The sequence below is a fragment of the Acyrthosiphon pisum genome, chromosome A2 (assembly GCF_005508785.2).
Source record: "Acyrthosiphon pisum isolate AL4f chromosome A2, pea_aphid_22Mar2018_4r6ur, whole genome shotgun sequence".
Classification (NCBI taxonomy): Eukaryota; Metazoa; Arthropoda; class Insecta; order Hemiptera; family Aphididae; genus Acyrthosiphon; species Acyrthosiphon pisum.
This window is the reverse complement of record NC_042495.1, coordinates 83,919,439-83,940,366: the sequence shown is the minus strand read 5'-3', so window position 1 is coordinate 83,940,366 and position 20,928 is coordinate 83,919,439. Positions and strand designations below refer to the sequence as shown.

The 20,928-nt window shown below is 31.1% G+C and overlaps 2 protein-coding genes across 5 annotated transcripts in view; both read left to right on the top strand.

The window, feature by feature from the left end:
- LOC100169050 (titin homolog) overlaps positions 1-12,788 on the top strand; it is a 58,642-nt gene extending 45,854 nt beyond the window's left edge. For 3 of the 4 annotated variants that reach the window (XM_001946712.5, XM_008187758.3, XM_016806825.2), the window contains 11 exons: positions 755-881; positions 947-1,249; positions 3,022-9,214; positions 9,291-9,586; positions 9,658-10,049; positions 10,159-10,912; positions 11,012-11,231; positions 11,295-11,515; positions 11,666-11,857; positions 11,969-12,127; positions 12,283-12,788. In XM_001946712.5, the coding sequence (XP_001946747.2) occupies positions 755-881; positions 947-1,249; positions 3,022-9,214; positions 9,291-9,586; positions 9,658-10,049; positions 10,159-10,912; positions 11,012-11,231; positions 11,295-11,515; positions 11,666-11,857; positions 11,969-12,127; positions 12,283-12,414 (8,989 nt within the window). In that variant the 3' untranslated portion in view covers positions 12,415-12,788. The remainder of the gene's footprint in view (positions 1-754; positions 882-946; positions 1,250-3,021; positions 9,215-9,290; positions 9,587-9,657; positions 10,050-10,158; positions 10,913-11,011; positions 11,232-11,294; positions 11,516-11,665; positions 11,858-11,968; positions 12,128-12,282) is intronic. The other variant, XM_029490469.1, reaches the window with a different exon arrangement.
- A 3,649-nt stretch (positions 12,789-16,437) lies between these two features.
- LOC100166312 (39S ribosomal protein L13-like) overlaps positions 16,438-20,928 on the top strand; it is a 10,320-nt gene continuing 5,829 nt past the window's right edge. The window contains exon 1 of the mRNA XM_029488929.1: positions 16,438-16,453. The gene's annotated coding sequence lies outside the window, so the exon portion shown is untranslated. The remainder of the gene's footprint in view (positions 16,454-20,928) is intronic.

Sequence of the window (20,928 nt, the reverse complement as noted above, 5' to 3'; positions counted from 1 at the left end):
ATACATGTCACAATTTTTATTATAAGCATTTAAAGTTCAAATTTGACAACATATTATGTAAAAATCACGTAAATTCGTAAATTATTTTATGCTAGAAATTCATAAAAAATTTTCCTTTTATATCTAAGATTTCAAAATTTAATACAAGGCTCATAATATATTTTTACAATAGCAATTGAAAAATAAAAGAAATATATAGTCACGATTTTTTTTTTATAAGCATTTAAAGTTCAAATTTTGACTAAATACGTAAAAATTACGGCAATGTTCAAATTATCTTAGACAGAAATTCATAAAAGTTTTTCTTTTTAATTCTAAGATTTGGAAATTTAATACAAGGCTCCTAACATATTTTTACAATAGCAGTTGCAAAATAAAAGGAATACATTGTCACAATTTTTATTTATAAGCATTTAAAGTTCAAATTTATACGAAATATGTCAAAATTGCGAAAATTTGCAAGTAATTTAGTGGTTGAAAAATCGTAAAAATTTTTTCTTTTATAACTAAGTTTTTAAAATTTGGTACAAGGTTCTCCATAAGTTTTTCTTTAAAAATAATATATCCTAGACTGACAAATCATCTCCGTTCAGAATCGTTTTTCGTATACAATGATATAATATCATTGGATTCAAATTTAATTCCATCCATTACAGTAACCCACTTGTAACCTACTGTACAGCAGAGCGACATCCACGACTTACCCGCCTTTTTTTTCTATGAATTTAATTAGTTTATAAATGTTTTATTTTAGGCCGATTGAAACAGATGTGGATGAGTTTCATTCAAAAGCAACCAGAACTCTCTTCATCGGTAACTTAAACAGCAATACAATTGCTGCCGATTTAAGAAAAAATTTTGAAACATTTGGTGAAATTATTGTAAGAGAATATATTTTTTTTTAATAATCTAAGCAAAACATTTTTAATACAATTTTATATTGCAGGAAATTGATATTAAAAAGGGGAATAACATCAATGGAAGTACAACAGGCACATATGCATTTGTCCAGTACATTGATATATCCAGTGTTGTAAAAGCTATGCGTACAATGGATGGGGAGTTTCTGGCAGGAAGTCGTATAAATTTAGGTTTTGGAAAATCACTGGCAACTACATGTGTTTGGATTGACGGTGTAGCTGAATCTGTCAGTGAAAAATATCTGGCATCTCATTTTAATCAGTTTGGCAGTGTTACTCACTGTGTAATTGACCGAACGAGGGAACACGCTTTGGTGTTTTTTCAACAGGTAAATTTTTATTTTTATATGAATATATTATTATTATTAATACGCTGTAGATATACACCCGAACAAATTGTTATCAAATGCGCATGCGCGTGGACTTATAAACTATAAACTATGGGATAAATGTTAACTGGAATAAAATTGCTATTATACCAATTGTCTTACTATTCCTCTCTGAACGAACATACTTAATAACAACTAATAAGTTTTTGAAGAATTCCGAAAGGTTTAAAAGGTATTACTGATTTTAATTCTAACTTTCTAGCATGTTATTAGTAGAATTCAAAAAATTACCACTATTTAATGTCAGACCAGTAACCAATTCTTCCCGAATATCATGCCAATTTTTTATAAAATAATTGTTATATATTTCTACTTTATGGTACACGTTTTTTTTGCAATTTTTCTTTTTAAAGCTTTTGTAAATTGAAAACGATGGTGAAGTTAGAATTTGGCGCTCAGGTATAGTTTCAAAGTTAGTATATAAAAAGTATGGACAATGATAAGAGGGAATAAACGGTAGTTAATAAATTTTCGATTTTTTTGTCCGAGCGCAGCACAGCTAGCGAGTGGCACTGATGTCTAACGTCCCCCCCCCCCCCCCCCCCTATAAAGGGGATGTCCCGTAAAGTAGAAGAGTTCCAATTTTTCAACTTAAATGGAACTTTAAAAAAAAAAAAATGGTATTTGCTTTCTGTTTAGCTGTACAAAATTGTTCGATCAATTTTTTATTCATATACCGTTCATCTGGCGAAATGCTTATTTTTTGTCATGTTATTTCCCTATTGAATGAACTCATTGACTAACAAATCAAGATCTGCAATCTAGCTCTAAATATAAAATGTATCAGATTCATTTTGTTTTCTTTCAAGATGATTCAACAATTGAGGGGAACTGAGCACCACCTTATACCTTAGTCTAGCCCATTAAGAACAAATCATGATTATATAAAAATTAAAAATAATTTAATCAAATCCATGTCACCGCACATATAGTAACCATAACAGATGCTACAACCTAATATTGGTACATACTGCATAATATTAATCCCATAGTTTAAATCAAGTCCACACGCATGTGCATTGATAACAATATAGTTGGGTGTACATTATCAGCCCTACAGTGGTCAGGTGCTCATTATATCCCAACTATGGCCGGGTGTGTATATACACCGTTATTTATACATTTTTGAATGTTGATAACAACCTGATTTACTAAAAACTTAGTATTTGGCTTTTTTATTATTAAATTAATTGTTAACCACAAGGCCAAATTTGCATTTTAGTTTATTCACTATTCTTTAAGATAAAAATTAATGTGAAAACAATTGTTGCTTATACAATTTTAACATATTAACCGTCTCATGTGCCCGCATGCGGCCATATGATATTGTATTGTCAATACGCCGGGCATATTTTTCAAGTCATTCCAAATTTGTAAAAATTTAAAAATATAAAATATATATATATATTACATCAAAAAAATTGTATTATAATTTGTATGATTATTTAAAAATTAATAAAAGTACATATTCATAAAACACCACTTAATCGTTAGTATTTGAAGCAATCATCAAATATTCTTTTAAAGATTAAAAATTCAAATTTTTAACTAATTATAGTTAAAAACTAATTATAGTCTACTATTATAAGTCAAAAACATACTATTAAAAACTTGTATCTATTAAATATTTTTAAACTTATTTATTGTATTTAAACTTGCATATTATTTTGCAAATTTTAATCATAAGTTTAAAAACCATTTTTAATTTTTAGATTGCACATGCACAGTTAGCTGTTACTCAAATGCGTGGTTCCATTATGAAAGGTCGAAAACTTCAAGTTGATTTTGCATCTAGAGAGTGTCAACAAGGATTTTATGAACACTTAGATAAGACATCTAGTGAGTCTAGTCCTAGGTTCACCACCAGTCAACAACACGATAGTACTGCACAATTATCACCTAGCAGTACAAATGGTGTTGCTATTCGAGGTTTTGAAACTCCATCATCTTCTTGTAGTAGTGCCGCTGGTGACAAAAGTTACCCAAGGAATCCTGATGAACCACGTAGTAGTTCAATTTCTGTTCCTAATCCTCAAGACATGCATAATTTGCAAAAGGAACGTGTCTCTCTTCTGGAACAGCTTGAGGACTGCAACAGTTCTGGTGATGAACTTCTCAATGATTCGTCCAAAGCACAGCAAGTTAAAAGCCGCTCGGGTACACCTTTATGTAATGAACGCCCCCCAGAGAGTCTCACACCTCCGACTCAAGTTCCTAGATCTCATGTACCGATCTCGTTGCCGTTGCCCAGATTTGCTGTGCACGTCTCTAATCCCCTGCTCAGCCCACCTCTAAGCTCCCCTAGGCGACCTCAATCATCTAACTCTGATGATTCTCAAGCCTCTGATCCTGGTGCACCAGGTCTTGAAGAGAGATTAAGAAGCCTTGATGAAAAATATGAACAATGGAGTGGCTCTAGAACAAGTGTACTAAAACTTGATACTTCAGTTCGCCTTCGTTCAAGATACAAGTTATTAGATACTGTTGATAAACTAGAACCTTCAGATATTGTTAAGTCAGTACTTGCAAAACCAAGTGTTTTTGATGAAGATACTAAAAGACTTGAAAATTTTTCTGATAAATATATACCTAAAGAATTTGTACCATCTCGAACAAGTCCTAATTTACAAAACTTCAGACACCAACAATTGGGTTCATTTTCACCACTAACACCATCAAGTAGTGGTTCATCTAAATCTCCCCCAGCTTCTTCTCCGGCAGCTGTTAAAACTCAATATTCTTTTCCAAGTCATCCTCAACCTATAATAATTACACAAAGTTGCAGAACTTCACCATCTGATCCTCGATTGCCACCTACTGATCCCAGGTTGTTAATTGACCCAAGATTATCCGTTGCTGATCCTAGATTATCAGCTGATTCAAGAGGATCGTTTTTGACTAAACAAAATATCTGCACTATAAACGATAATAGGTATATTCCTGATATACTTAATACTAAGGATCCGCGACATCCTATACATAAAGATGCAGAAATAAAAGATGGCCCTGAAGCATTTTACAGAAGTAAAATTCGGGATGAGTATACCAAAAATTGGTTACATACGTTTGACCGGAAAGATAATGAGCCAACCTATAGGTTAGTTGACACATTTGATCGTCGAAGGTTTAGTGACTTCCGAAAAGAAGAAGAAGAAAAGTTAAAAATAGAACAAATAAATAAACAAAAACTCTTAGATGGATTTGTTGTAAAACGAAAATGTTCTAACGACACCGTAGTTCATCCTAGTCCATATTTTGTCGGTGTTCAAGAAAAATTAAAAAATATTGATGATCTTAAAAAAATTACTGAACATAAAAAAGTTGAAGAAATCATAAAACGAGAAGAACGTATTGAAATAAAAAAAGTAACTGAAGAAATCAAACCTCCAGAACCACCTCCAACAATAAATAATATCGATGAAGATAAGATTGACTTCATTACCAATGAAAATACTATTGCTAATATTCTACTATCTTCTATTGAAAATTTGCATAGGAAGACTGAAACAGAAGAAACTAGAAATAAAGTTGAAAGAACAAATTCAAACGAATCTGTTAGCAAACTTTCAGATACTGAGAAAAAGAAGGAAGTTATTATTGAATCAATAAAAAAGAAAGAACACGAAAGGAAGAAATCGATTGATTTTGACCATACAAAAATCAAAGAAAAGAAAGACCATGAACCTAAAAAAATCTTGGGCTCTAAAACTAAAGAATGTGAAAGCAGCAAAAGTAAAGAACTTGAGTTTAATATGTTTGAAATTAACCGAATCAATAATAAGAAAAAAGAAGAGCTTTTGATAAATGGTAAAACAAAAGATGTTGAAAAGAAAAAAGATTTACTCAAGTTTGACAAAAAACCAGAAACTAAAAAAGAAGATAAGAAAAAAGATTTTGTTAAAGAAACTGATAAAAAAGACGATGTTGATAAAATAAAAGAGAAAAAGAAAGACAAACGCGATAAAGATCCACCTAAGCACAAAGAAAGAAAAAAGAGTTTAGATGAAAATACTAAGCATAAACATGAAAACAGTAGTAAGAGATCTAAAGAACATTATAAATGTAAAGAAGATGAAAAATTACATCAAACTGTCACTCCTGATTTTGATGCAAAGTTTAATGACGATAAAGACCCTAAAAAAGACAAACGTGTGGATAGAAACAGCATTAGTAGTAATAGTTCCACAGGACGTTCATCTAAAAGGAGAATGAGTGATAGCTCTGAAAATCTTGATGATTCTAAAAGATCAAAAATAGATACTAAAAATTCTAAAGACAAAAATCATAAGAAAACTAATGAGAAACATATATCATTTATATCAAAAATTTTGGATGGTAAAAACAAAGAACAGAAAAAAGATCATCACGAAAAGAAGTTGGATAAGAAAAAAGAAGAAAGAAAAGTTATCAAAACTCCAAATGAATCAGAATCAGAAGATGACGACGAAGACGAAGAAGCTAGAGAAAGAAGAAAAAATCATTCTATATTTGAAGTTGTATTAGATGAACCATATGTTTCCATGTATGATAAAGTTAAAGCCAGGTCTACCAAAAATATGCAAAAACAAGAAGAAGAAAAACGTCAAGAAAAACTTAAAGAAAAATTTAGTCAGTTAAAGCAAAGTAGAGCAAAAAGAGAAGAAAAGAAAAGATCTACATCATATGACGGGGACTCCGATTCTGATCGAGGTCTACGACGATCATCTAAATTGCTTATTACCAGCTCAGATGATGACGATGACTATTTTCGGCGGAAAAATCAAAGACCTGTTTCTGATTCTTCAGAAAATGATAGACCTAAAGTTCAACGAACTGTATCAGACTCTTATGAAAGTAATAAAGTTAAAACTCAAAGAGGATCTGATACTTATGAAAATGACAGATTAAAAAATTTGAGAGTTTTATCAGACTCTTCAGAAAATGAAAAATTCAAGCAATTATCCAAATTTAAGTCTAGAATACAATCTGAATGTAGTGATAGTGATGACCATTTTGTTCGGAAAAGTTCATTTACTTTTGATAGAATACAAAATGATGTCGACGTTCAAGGATTTAATGGACACCAAAAGAAAAAGAAACAGAAGAAACAAAAAAGTGAATATTCAAGAAAATCAATTGATATCAATGGACTAGATAGTAATCATAGGCCAATCAAGGAGAAAAAGAAAAAACATTCTATTAGTCATAAATCGAATATTAATGAAAGAATGCAAGATATTTTTGGATCCTTATCAGATGAGGATAATGAAAAGACGATGGTAAACAAATGGAGTGTATCTGATGTTTTTGGAACTGATTCTGATACAGAACATGAACGTAAAGAAAATAAACCAAAAATGGAAATCAAAAAGTATAATGAATTTGGTAAAGATGTATTAAAATCACTGTCACATAATGTAGATGAAATAGCTCGAAAGAAAAAGAAACGGAAAAAGGATAAGGAAAGAAACAAAGAAGAAAGGAGAGATGACCGTAAAGAAGAACGGAGGGATGACCGTAAAGAAGAACGGAGGGATGACCGTAAAGAAGAACGGAGGGATGACCGTAAAGAAGAACGGAGGGATGACCATAAGGAAGACCGAAGGGAATGTCATCTAGATCGTAAGGAAGAACGTAGAGATGATAGAAAAGAAGAACTAAGAAAAGATGAACCCCGGAGAGAAGATCGAAAAGATGAACCTAGAAAGGAAGATCGAAAAGATGAACCAAGAAGAGAAGATCGAAAAGATGAACCAAGAAGGGAAGATCGAAAAGATGAACCAAGAAGGGAAGATCGAAAAGATGAACCAAGAAGGGAAGATCGAAAAGATGATCGCAAAGAAGAACAGCGAAGAGAAGACCGTAAGGACGAAAGGAAAGAGGATCGAAAAATAGAAATTAAAGAGGAACGGAAAGAAGAAATAAAAAACGATAAAAAAGAAATAAAAAGCGAAAGGTTAGTAAATATAACACATGAAGAAAGAAAAGTGCCTAAAGATATTAAAAGTGACAGATTAGTAAATATAACACATGAAGAAAGAAAAGTGCCAAAAGAAGTGAAAAGTGAAAGATCAGTAAATACGCCACACGAAGAAAGAAAAGTGCCTAGAGAGCCAAAACATTATGAAGAAATAAAAGTAATGGATAATCTTCAAAGTATAATTGAATCGAAGAAGAAGCCAAAAGAATTCATTGCTAATAATGTCAATACAATTACTCCAAATAGAGATGTATTTTCTTCATTTTTTGATTTTGACGACTCTAAAGGTCCTGAAGATGAGACAATTACTATATTCAAAGGAGATGATGATACTGTTAAGACTGAAGTAATGTTTAGAAAGGTAGATGAGAAAAAAGAACTATTATTTAGACCTATCAATACATTCGAACCTATTAAAAGAGAAATTATTGGTTTTGGATCACACATGGATGATGAAACTGCTGTAAAAAGTATTTCTGAAACGCCTGAGCCGCTAGTAGAAGAAGCTAATCCCGTAGAAATGGTATCTCCTGAAGAAAAAACCACTCCAGTTATTTCTCAAGAAGAAACTGAAGGAGCTGTTGCAGCATTACTTGAAGCGGCATTTGGTCAAGATTTTTGTGACTCTTCATACTCTGATAGATCTGCCAAACCTGACACTCCATTATCAGATAGTGAACTTCGAATTGATACAGATGATGAAGATAGTACAGATTCAATAATTGATGAATGTAAGAATGACGTACCGGATTCTGACGTTCCAGAAAATGCTACTACTTTAAGTAAAACCGATGATGAAATCGTAAAATCAGATAAAAATGAAACTATTGTTTGTACTGAAAAAATAATAGAATCTGATAAATCGGAAGACGATCCAAAGTCTGTAATAGAAAAACCAACATTTTCCGAACTTCAGGAAGAATTGCCCACACCTGAACCTTCGGACACAAAACCGCAATCACCTTTAAGTCATAACTTTAGATTACCCCAAATGGTCATTCAACAAACTAGTATAAGATCATTAAATATTAATTATGCTAAACCATTAACAGAAGTAAAACCACCCATAATACCATCTCCAGAAATCCCAGAGATAATCGTTGAAAGCATTTCAAAACCTGAAGTTAAGACTGAAGATCATGTTTCTGTTTTAAAATTTTCTACTTCTCAAATACCAACAGTAATTTGTCAAGAACAGTCTGTTATATCATGTGCACCAATATCATTACCCAAACCAGAATTTAGTCAAACATCTGTCTTACAACACACCAAAGATACTCAAGTTGTTCAAAGTTGTATAGTTTCACCTCCAATTATTTTACCTGAAATTAAAAAACCTAACTTGGAATCTAAAACAGAAGAAATAGTAGAACAAGAAGTGGTTGCCGATGAACCAAAACTTTCTGAAGAGTTGCCAACTAATCAAGCAGCCACGATAACGTTTGCCAAAAAGTCCATAGTTAATGATGAAAATATAGAACCTAATGAAATTTTAACTTCAGTTTCACAACATGAAGAATCTTTGTATCCCGTTGTTGCACCTATTGAAACTGAAGACAAATCAATGACTAAACAACCAAAATCTAAGGGACTAGAACGTATTGTTGAACAGATAAATGAAAAAATAAGAGCTAAAGCTAGTGAAACTGCATTAAATTTGACAAAAGAACCTATAATGATGCCATTAAAAAAGGCTCTGATTGCAAAAGATAAAGATGAAAATAGGTCCGATTGTAAAGTAGATGTTATAGAAGTTAAATCTAAAACAGTTGAAATGGAGTCGCCTGAAGATTTAGTTGTGGCCCCATTGACACCAAAAATTGAAGATAAAACCGAAGTTTTTGCTAGTCCTGGTGAAAGCAGTTGCGAACCCAAAGAATTGGATACGGCTAGAATTAAGAAGGATGATGATTTCACAAAAGATATGTCAAAAACGGTTGATCGAGGTAAAATTTAATTTTTCACATTTGTATTATTATGTATTATACTATTATTATTATTATTTTTTCATTAATTGTTTAGATTCTTCAGTTAGAGGAAGACGAAGAGGTGGTAGGGGACGTGGAACTCGCGGAGCTCCAACTATAGTGACACCAAGAAGAACTCGGCAAAATATTGTAACACCGAATATGCCTCCACAAAATACTTTAACCGACATATATGAGTTTACGGATGAGGATGAAAAAGTCAGCCAAAAGTATAGCAAATCTCCAGAACCTCCTGTAACAAGTGTAATTCCAAATATTTCATCATCTCCACCGACTGGTGCTTTGGTAGTTAGCACTTCTCCATTGACCAGAAAATCTAGAAGACTACAGGTAAATTGAATTTTTAATTTAATGAGTGCCATTTTCATGTATAAATTAATATTTAATTTATTTGTGTTTAGGAAAAAGATGGAAGTAAGAGTACCTTAGAAGAAACAATTGATGAAGTTGCCCGTGGTCCATGCACTCGACGCACCACACGTTCAAAGCCTCAAGCAATACCTTTACTAAGCTTAGAAACATCTCCACGAAAAACTAAACAAATTAATGGGAAAAAATTAAAAGCTGAGTCTCCACAACCAATATCCAAACCAGAAACTGTTGAAACTCCATTGTCTAATGATCAAGATGATGATAAAAATCCAGTGTCAACGTCTTTGTTATCAACATCTTCTTCATCTTCAACTACCTCAGAAACAACCACATTAATTGATCCAGTTACTGGCTTACTTATTCCAATGCAAGAATCTGAAGAAGGACAATATGTGCCTATTGATGATGGAGATAATAATAGGCAAGTATTAATAGTTTAATAATCAATAATCAATTTTTTCTTGTATAAATAACTTGTGAAAATACTTCTGTGTTTAAATATTTTATTTAATATATGTATATTGTTTTAGGAGTAATAGATCATTATCAGATGAACCACCTGAGAAGAAAGCTCGCCTTGAGAAAACACCTGTAACATCAATGGCAATTTCTAAAAATAGTACAACTATTCCAGCTTTGGCTGTTACGCCAAATAACATCCTTCCAGCAACTACCACAACATATGCAGTTACCCCTGGAATGTCCAATGTGGCTAAGACACCTTGTGTTATGACAATTGCTAACTCTGCACCTGTTGGACTTGTTAAACCTAATATTACAGCTTCTGTGATAGCTCCTACAAATATTGTGAAGTCTACTGCTGTCATGTCTCCTTCACCACCACCTCTTAAGACACAACAAAATGTTTTGAATAAAGCATCTAATCCTGTAATTAGTCAGCAGCCAATATGCAAACCTTCAATTCCAATTTCTACAATGCCTCCGCCAATAAAATCTCATTTAACTGCTGTTAGTCGTACTCCCCCATTACCTAAATTATTATCACCCAAAGGACACATCGTGCAAGCATATACATCACAGTCAATGGAAGCGGTTAATCAGAATTCTGTGTTGCATCTTCCTCCAACAACTCAACCTTCACAACCATTGTTGGTAAACACTCCAAATGTTATGAGTCCACCATTAAGAGGAATGGTAAACTCACCGTTAAGAAGTGTGTTAAGCCCTCCATCAAGAGGATTATTGAGTCCGCCTTCAAGAGCTGTTGTACCCCCATCATCTCAGTCTACTCCATCTGTACACAGTTCATCAGCCGTACCTGATGTAAATACCTTATTTTATTTTATTTTTTTTATATTAAATATTACCTTTATAAGAAGTGATTTATTTTATTTATAAATTCAAATCATTAATTTTTTTTAGATTATTTGTCCAAAAGGATTTGATCCTTCCAAAATGGAAAATTCAAGGTGCATTGTTATGAGGAGTCCATCACCACTTGTGTTGTCAGGCCAAACAATGTCATTTGAAGCAGGCATTGACTCCGCTCCTATAAATATGGTTCCAGCTCATCATTTCTTACATCCACAACTTATATATCCACATTATATCAGGGATTCAATGGGAGCCTTTATTCCGCCAAGTAAGATTAAAATATATTTTATCATATTCTGAAAATGTAATTAAAATATAATATATATATTAGGAAACATAAAAGTAGTGCCAGAAATTGAAGAAAATATTCCACCATTAGAATTGCGCAAAAGGCTTCCCGATGAATGTATTACAGACAGACTACAACATAATATCAGTGGAACCCAGCAATATATGAACATACAGCAAGTTGCTCATCCAATTGGTAGTCTTCCCTATGGACAAGTTGTACCAATTAACTACGGTTATCGACCCATTAATTCCATTTTAAAGGTATGTAGTTTTTTAAAACATTTAGAAAATATTTAATTTGTACTATGTTCTAAGATAATCTCATATCATTAATAATTTATTAATGATACGAGATTATTAATAATAAATAATGTTATAAGAAATCAGCTAAAATTATATTTTATTTTATAGGAATATCCTATTTACTGGCAAGGCACATTAGCACTCAAGAATGATAAAGCACTTGTGGAAATGCATTATTTGTTTGGGAATGCAGCTGTAGCTGAACATTCACTGCAGCGTAATATTGATGGTGAATTGAAGTTATCCCAACGTATGCGATTAGAACAAACACAATTAGATGGTGTTACACGCAAGATGCAGGTAAGAAATATTTAACTGTTCAAAAAGATAATACATATTATATGCAAAAATAATAATTTTATAATAAATAAATAATTTTTTAATAATGATTTACAATTCAATTTATTTTAGATTGAAGATGAATGCTGTGTGTTAATTGCTGTGCCAATTGGTATGAGTGAAGAAGAATGGAATCAACAGAGTTGTACATTGCATAATGGTTTCATCACATACTTACAACAAAAACAAGCTGCGGGAATTATCAATATTACTGCACCTGGAAGCACTCAGGTATTTACATTTTGAAATAATTCAAAAATGATTATTAAATAACTAATACATTATGTAAGAGTTAATTAATTAATTATTTTAACATTAATATTATACACAACAAATATATATACGCATTTAAACTTAACTAAATTGTTATCTATTATTTGTTTCAGAATGCCTACATAGTTCACATGTTCCCGCCTTGTGATTATATAAATAATAGCGTCCTAGCTTCTGTTCACCCTGAAATGGTGAAAGAAATAGCATCTATGGCTCATCTAATTATTGTCATAGCCACCGTGTAAATATTCTATAATGAGTACAAATTTCATATTTCTTCTAGCGCATTAGGTGCACAAAGTATATATATTATATAGTTAATGATTAAATTCATTAAATAAACCTAAAGGTAATTGTTAACAGTTTTTATTATTATTACAATTATTAATTATTATTAATTATTATTATTATTATTATTTTTTTTTTTACGCATTAACAATTTGTTATTGGAATATAATGCTAATGATTTCAAATTGGTTACCATAATTTAAGAAGTTTTCATATTTAAATTAAGAAAATGTAAAGACGAATAATCACTGTACAAATTTAGGAGTGAAAAAATTGTTTTTTATTTAAAAATTTTTGTTATTTATTTTTCAAAAATTCTAACTTTTTTTTATCTCAATTTTTTTATTATTATTTTTATTATTTATTTGTAGTAATAAGCTGTAGACATAAATTTACTTTAATGTAGACATATTGTTGATATAATTTAAACAGCCAAATGTTAATTAATACGTGTTTATCGTAATTAAATGAATAATTTTAAAATTGACAGTATTATTTGGTAAAATGTTTTATGTACTTATGTAGAAAATTGTTTCATGTAAAAGTTTCAATTTTTAACATATTAAATATATAAAAATGCTTGTAAAAAAAAAAAAAAAAAAATAATAATATGAAAAAATAAGAAAATGTTATACAATAAATTATTATTTAATATATTTAATTAATATGAGAAATCGAAAAATTAATCCCAAACACTAGTGTACATAAAGTATTCTACTATTAAATGTGTTTTGCTCAACTAATTTCTAACAACAGTCAATATTGATATATACACAATATATATATATATTTTATTCATATATATGTATATATATATCATAATAATGTGTTTATGTATATTTATGCATATATATGTACAAATATATATTTATATATACACTTATACATGTATATATATTTATGTATTAATAAATATATAACCTAAATATTAGGAGTATTTTAAGGTTTTTTTTATGATTTTTATTTTTTATTATTTTTGTGTGAATATTGTTTTAAGATTTTAGACTCACCTTAAAATTGCATTGTATATGAACCCCCCCCCCCCCCCCCCAATTAAAATTATGAATAAATAAAAATAAGAAAGAAAAGAAGAAAAATAATTTGTTCTTTGGCTGTGATCTCTGCATTAAGGTTCACTGTTATAATTTGATTGTATTATAAAATTTTTTTTTTAATGTAACAAGTGCATAATGTATGTATTTTAAATTTATTTCTATTAGTTATTATTATTGCATATTAAATAATAATGAATAATAAAGAAAACTCAATGTATAGAAAAATAAACACCGTTTTTAGTTTTGTTTTGTTATGAGTTTACAACAGTTAAGTACTTATCATCGATTTTTTAAATCCAAAAGTTTTTATAATGTAGTGTTTTTTTCAAAAAACACAAGTCTCAAACTATCATGTGAATAATATTGCTGTTTTTTTTTTTTAATTTGTAATATAAAATTCAAATCATTGTTAGAAGAAAATATTGCAAATTGATACTACTACCCTTGTTTGTGTATTATAATGGAATATTTAACCCTATAAATAAAAATACATTGTTATTTCCCGTTAACAAATATGAACATGAGTTTTGATAGTTTTGACTATTTTATATTTTAATTTTAACTTTAAATAATTATTGTTTATTCAAAACTACTAATACAAACTTTTTTATCCAAAGGTTTGGAACCACATTTTGTCATTTATTATAAGGTTCGGGGTTCCTTATTGTTACAATGGAACCTATAATTATGGAATTTTTGGATATTTAATCTATTCACACATATTTTCATTTAATTTCCAAACTATGAGTGAGTGGAATGTAGATACATACTGAACCCTGAAAATGGGTTATTAGCTTTGGTATTAGTGTACATACCAAATTGATAAAGGAACTTAGAAAAATGTGTAGTTACTCTTCAACTGTCCAATGTATACATACTCGGATAACAATCTTTGTGTTGGTCAATTTTCTCTACATTTTATTTGTGTCCCATGGCTTTGAAATAAGTTACTTACTGATTAGATTTTATTGCTACAGGTAATGAAATAAACATGAGTATCTAATCGTTTTAATATCTATAAAACTATTACAAAGGACATATAAACTTCCATTATGTATTTGTGACATTAAGTACATTATTTTAATGATAGGAATAATATAATAATAATATTCATACAGTGGCTTGCGCAGATATTTTCAGTGGGAAGGGTTATTAAAAAATTATATGTATTTATATCAAAATAATTTTTATTTTATTTATTTTTATATATCTACATATAGTGAAAAAATGGGCAGGAAGGGGGTTGCCGAACACTCAAACGTCTCCCCCTTGCACGTGTGCCATTGTTTTCATAAGACTTTTTATGACAACTTATAAGTAACATTCAAATTTTTAAAAAAGTCTGGTTTTAATAAATCAGTAATTTTCAACCAATCAATGAATGAAATACTACAAGTAGCGAGTATTTAATTCAATGTATTTGTAACATACAATATTATTATTTTGAATACCTAATACGTACCTAATAAAATGTTTAATGAGCATTAACTGATTATTTTTAATTGAAGTTATTGAAGTTCTGTAGAATGGTAAGTCAACATATTTATAATTGTATAAGTTACATTGTAATTTGTAAACATTGAATTAACAGTGGAATATATAATAATTAAATTAATAAACATATTGAAAATACACCTAAAAATGAATAGATTTAATCAAAAAAACATAAAAATTATTACAATTATCAGCAGTTAAGTGTGTATGTATTGCCATTTTCAATGCTTTTGGTAAAATATTTTTAAGGAGAGGCTCTAAATACCTGTTATTATAATTTATACTTCATCCCACGAGAGAAGTAGACCGTTCCGTAGCACCATTTCCCCATTAAGTAAAAGTCGACGCCTTTGGGAATTTTGAAATGCATGACTTTTGGTCGCCACCCGTCTTACTTCTCTGATAGCACGGAGTATAGACAGCAGTATTAGTTGATTAATATTACTAATTAGCTGCCTTCTAAAATCTCAACATTCGGCATTTGAAATTTGAGGTGGCTAACTTGAACGTAAATCGAATTGGAACGAATGCAGTTTAGCTCCCAAGTGATTTTTTGGAATTTTCCTTTTTCAAAATGTGTTTTTTTGCATGCCTAATTTGATGATACTTTCAAAAAAAGCCGGTCAAACTTATTTTGGAAGTTATGGTCAAAAAACTTCAAAATGCTCAATTTTTGTATGGGTAAATTAATAGAACGATTACAATGTCAAACTATTACCTGTACATTTTGATTTTTTGTTGCTTATTATTTTAATCTATAATATCTTCCAAACCAAAAAATATAAGTTAATTCTGATTTCACCAAAAACTTTTTTATGTTGTTACTCATCGTATGAAAAAGAAAAAAAAATCAATTTTGAGTTTCTCAAATATGCAAATTGCAAATGTTTGAAATAACTTTATAATTCAGTTTTATGTGGTTTATTAACAATAACATAAAAAGTAAGTACGATAAGAAAATTCTGATTACACCAAATTGTTGAGCATATAAATACAAACATTTCTAAAAAAAAAAAATTCTAATATGTATTTTAAATTCAAAAACAAGATTTTTGAAAAAATTTAGCACTTTGAAGTTTTTTGACCATAATTTCCAAAATAAGTTCGACCGGCTTTTTTGAAAGTACCATCAAATTAGGCATGCAAAAACACAAACTTTGAAAAAAAAAATCCAAAAAATCGCTTGGGAGCTAAACTGAATTTATACTATCAAATTTCACAAGAGGTAATTGACTTGTTAGACATTGTAGTACATTTTTTGCATACAAAAAAGAACCGGAAATAATATGTACGCATTGTCCATTGAATTCCAAACATTCTCGTATTCGAAATGAGACCTTTGAGACCATGACAAAGTGTACATCGAGCTGGTGACAACTGACAACTGTTGCCTACCACAGAACAATAATTACTCGAGACTACGATCAAAGATATCTTAAATCGTGCTCCAGACACATACTTTTATACTACCTACACGTACTAATGTACTATACAATGTGTTCTGGGCAATGCCGTAAAAATCATAGGTGCAGGCGGTACAAGCACCGGGGCCCGCAGGGGCGAAGGACCCTCATCCGCTCCCCTGGCTACGCCATTGGCCTTAAAAAAATCTTGCCGTCATAATATTGTACCCACAATATACCTAATGAATAGATTTTTGTGATATAATATATTATTATTATTATTATTTTGTTAAGGTGGTACAATTGTACCAAACCACACACGACACACTCTTGTTTTTCTCTACTTATGTACACACTCAGTTGTAGTTGTCATAATGCCGACACAGTCGTTATAACATAATGTACAGTTCTGTTTTAAATTTGTAAGAAACGTGTTTTGAAAATAAAAGCAATGTTCTGACTTTATATAATATAATAAATACAACCTGAATCTAAGAATATAATAAAATTAAAACAATTTTAGTATTTTACCATTTACTTTAAAAGTCTTATAAGTTATAAGTTATAATATAATATATGTTAGATACATATCGATATCATTATTAATTATTATTATTAAGTCCGGTGTCCCGGTGTCCGGAATTGTACATTTCGCAATGTGCAGTACTGCAGTGATTTTTGTATAGATTTCGCGATGTGTAGGTACAAAGTAAATAGATTTTTTTATAAAGGTACCTAATTTGCGATGTGTACAACACTACAACAATCATTGTACAATTATAATGACAACACTTAAAAATTATTTAAACGATTTTACAATATTGTAGACACCTAGATACTGCGTTTTTTAAAAGTATAACTTCAACAGACTTTAATCCGGACTATACGCTGCAGAATTCCGAAGTTTATTAGTAAGATTTCACAATAAAAAATGAGTGCAGTTGAAAATAATTTTAATTTTAAAAGTTAATATACGTACAAAAAATTAAAAATATTATTTTAAATGCAAATTAAATGTCTGAACTCGGCTGGCTGGACCCGGGGGAAACGCTAGCAAAACGCGCAGACGAACGGCGGCGAGGATCGCATCCGCTGCGTGGACAGGTATCACCAAGGCCGCACGCGTTTTCTGCTGTTGTTCCTCGAAGTGAAACCGTCCGAGAGTTTCCTCCCAGGCTGAGGGCAGCGGACAAGACGAGGCGATGACGTGGGGTCGAGGTTTAGGTACGTGACAGTGCACTTTTGGGGTGATTGGCGGTAAGTCACCGATACACCAGCTGCTGTCCAGGTCTCCAGCCTGCACCGGCGGTAGCGTGACGAGATCGCGGACGTCGGGCGCTCGAGTTCGCCGACACGCGAGACCCTCTGGCGGCGCGGTAGACGTCCGGCTGCTTCGGTCCGAGAGCGACGACGAAGGCTAGCGGTACCGGCGCGGACATCGACGCCGTTCCGACGGTACCAGTGACGACTGACTTACTTACTTTTCTATGACTGCTGCAGTGCTGCACAAAGACGACTCGTGGCGACGGAGACCACAGAGCTCACGGTGGATGAGTGACGGATGACTATAATAATTATAGGACGTATAATTATTACAAGACGTCAGCAGCGCCGGGCTTGAGAAAACGAAACGTTTCAGAGTTTGGCGATGCGCTACTCCACGGCGGGCCCGACGGGACGCCAGGGGGAAAACCACGGAGAGTATCAGGACAGCGGCACGTTGCGATGCTGTCTGCAAATTCTTCCCTATTTCGTCTAGTGGTCTGATCCTGTCGGCCTATATTATAGTCTTCGTCGCTCGCTCCGAGCTTTGGTTACCGTCGTCGCCTTGAGTACAGTCGTCTTCAGCGCCTGCAGTACCGTCAAACGCACTACATGCCAACTGTCGTCATCGCTCTCGCAGTCGTCGAAGCCAGGCTTCGCTCACTTCCACGGTCGTCTTCGCGTCCAGAGTAAACGCGCCCACGACTCTCGTCCGCCCCGCAGGACCGACCGTGAGAATAGTGTAGAGGTGACCAGTGGCCATCATAATCTGCATCACCACCCACTCACCATCACGTACCCCCCACAATCCACATCGCCTGGTCTTGTCCGATGCCTTTTTTTCTTTAAAATAATTATATTTTTACAACTTATAAGTTGTATTTTATCTCATTTTTTCGGTATAATTATAATCAAAATTGTTTAAAAAAATTTCATCAAATAATGATCTAATAAAATTATTCTGTTTACACTTTCAAAGTAAGTAGGTAATGCGTTTACCCGCTCATCGATCCATAAGAGTCTGACAGTCGAATCTGCACCCGCTGTCAATTGTGTATTTATGTTGATGATGACGATAATACTTGTTGTATACACAATAATATATTAAAATAACATATTTAGTACAAAATAAACTAATTTAGTAATACATTTAACATTTAAAGAAATAGAAATTGTAATAATAATAAAAAAAAACCTTTTATATACGCTAATAACGTATATGTTGTTGAAGCGAATTGAACAATAATAATAAAAAAAAATCCGTAAACTGCCAAGACCGAGTCAAATTATTTTGAAAATCTTATTAAGTAAGTATAGAAACTGATAAAATAAACATTTGGTATACATTTCAAGTACCTATACGGTTATTCATTTTTGGACAACAATTAAGAAAAACGCTTCAAGAGAAATCGAGTGATTACAGCTGGTACAATTCGTTAAAATTTGAACTTCAAACGCTTATAAATAATTAACTTGACTTTCCAGTAGGCATTGTTTTTGGTTAAAGGTAGAAAAGTTTATAAGGAATCTTGAATTCAATTTCCTCGTAAGTTGTTATAACGGCAGTTCAAAAATATTAAAGATATACAACTATGCAAGTACAATTTTTGTTTGAAAGTTCAAATGTTGACAAAATTCTATAAAAATGTTATTATTTATTTATTTTTCAAATATACAATAGCCAATAGGTATTTAATATATTATTAGTTTGAATAGTTTCAAGTTTTTCAAGTATTTTATTATAACGATACCACGGAATTCTGTATAGGCTATTTAGCTACATTACTGTCGCAAGTGTATTTTTGTCAGTATCTTCTAATTTGGCAATAATATAAAATATTACATAATATAATGCTTTCAGTTTAATCGTTGTATAGGTACGCCTTGTATCATTATAATATTATTTTTTGGAGTAAAAATGTAAAAATTGTGAATTATATTTTAAATTGGCGTGTCACTGAAATAATGTGTGCGTGTCACTCCGTGACACGCGTGACATAGGTTCGCCATCCCTGCTATAATACATAGTAGGTATGCGTATTAATAAAATATATTTTATAATGTTTTAAAACGTAATAATTATAATTTTATAATCATGTGGCCCTATTCGGAACTAAACGATCGGGAGTTTACGTTTTTCATTATCCCCTAAAATAGTCAATAGGACATACTTTTATAAACATTTTTAATCTTAGCTACGAAAAAAAAATTTTTTATGGATTTCTAACTGAAAAATATTTTTAAAATTTCTCATAGTTATAAATAGCTCAAAAAGAGTCAAAATTATTTTAACATTGTACCATGTAAGGAAAATTTTAATTTTAACATTTGGTAAAAATGTCAAGTATTTAGGATTACTCGTTTTTAAATTACAAAAAAATATCAAAAATTGACGGATGAAAAAAACATTGAATGTTGTACACATTTTAGATTCAAACGCTCATAAAAAAGTATGTTACTTTCCAGTAAACTTTTTTTTTTTGTTTAAGGTAGGACCAATTGTGAGGAGTCTTTTATTAACATTTATAATGTTAGCTATGAAAGGAAAAACTTTTATAAGTTTCTAACTGAAATTTTTCGAAAATTTTGATGAATTTTAAATTCTAATATTTGATATACCTATAATCATTACAAACAATAATTTGTGTTTCTGCTAAAAATGAAGTAATAAAAAAAAAAACATTACGTAAAGCTAAAAAAAAATATTTTTTTCATATGATTTTTCAATTTTTGGTGTTTTTGAACTGTGGGTGCTAAATTAAAGTTTGAAGATATACCCTTTAAAGATTGGGTCTAACTTTTCTATTTTTTAAGTTATGGGAAATTAATTTTTTGTTTATGTATCTTCAAAACTTTTCAACATTTTGACGTAATTTTAAAGCTATTTAATTGTCCCATCAACCAACATACGCAATTAAACTAGAAATGTGAAAATTATTTTTATTAAATATAAATAGTAGAAAAAACTAAAAAGTTGTCAAAAATTAGCATTTTTAATAGGAAACTGTGTATATTATTCCAAATAATTTATTATTTACCACAGGTTTTTTGTTTTTTGTATTGTTATTTCCACTATGACAAATTAGATCTAATTTGTCTTGATATCCACGGTCCAAGATACCTATCTTCTAAGACCGTGGTTATTTCTATGCAAGGTGTATTGATAAGGTGTCGTCACTCTGAACGTATAAACTCTTGATTGGCATTTTTTACCACAGTTCCTATAGACACCAGAGCGCGCTTCCTGTCCTATGAA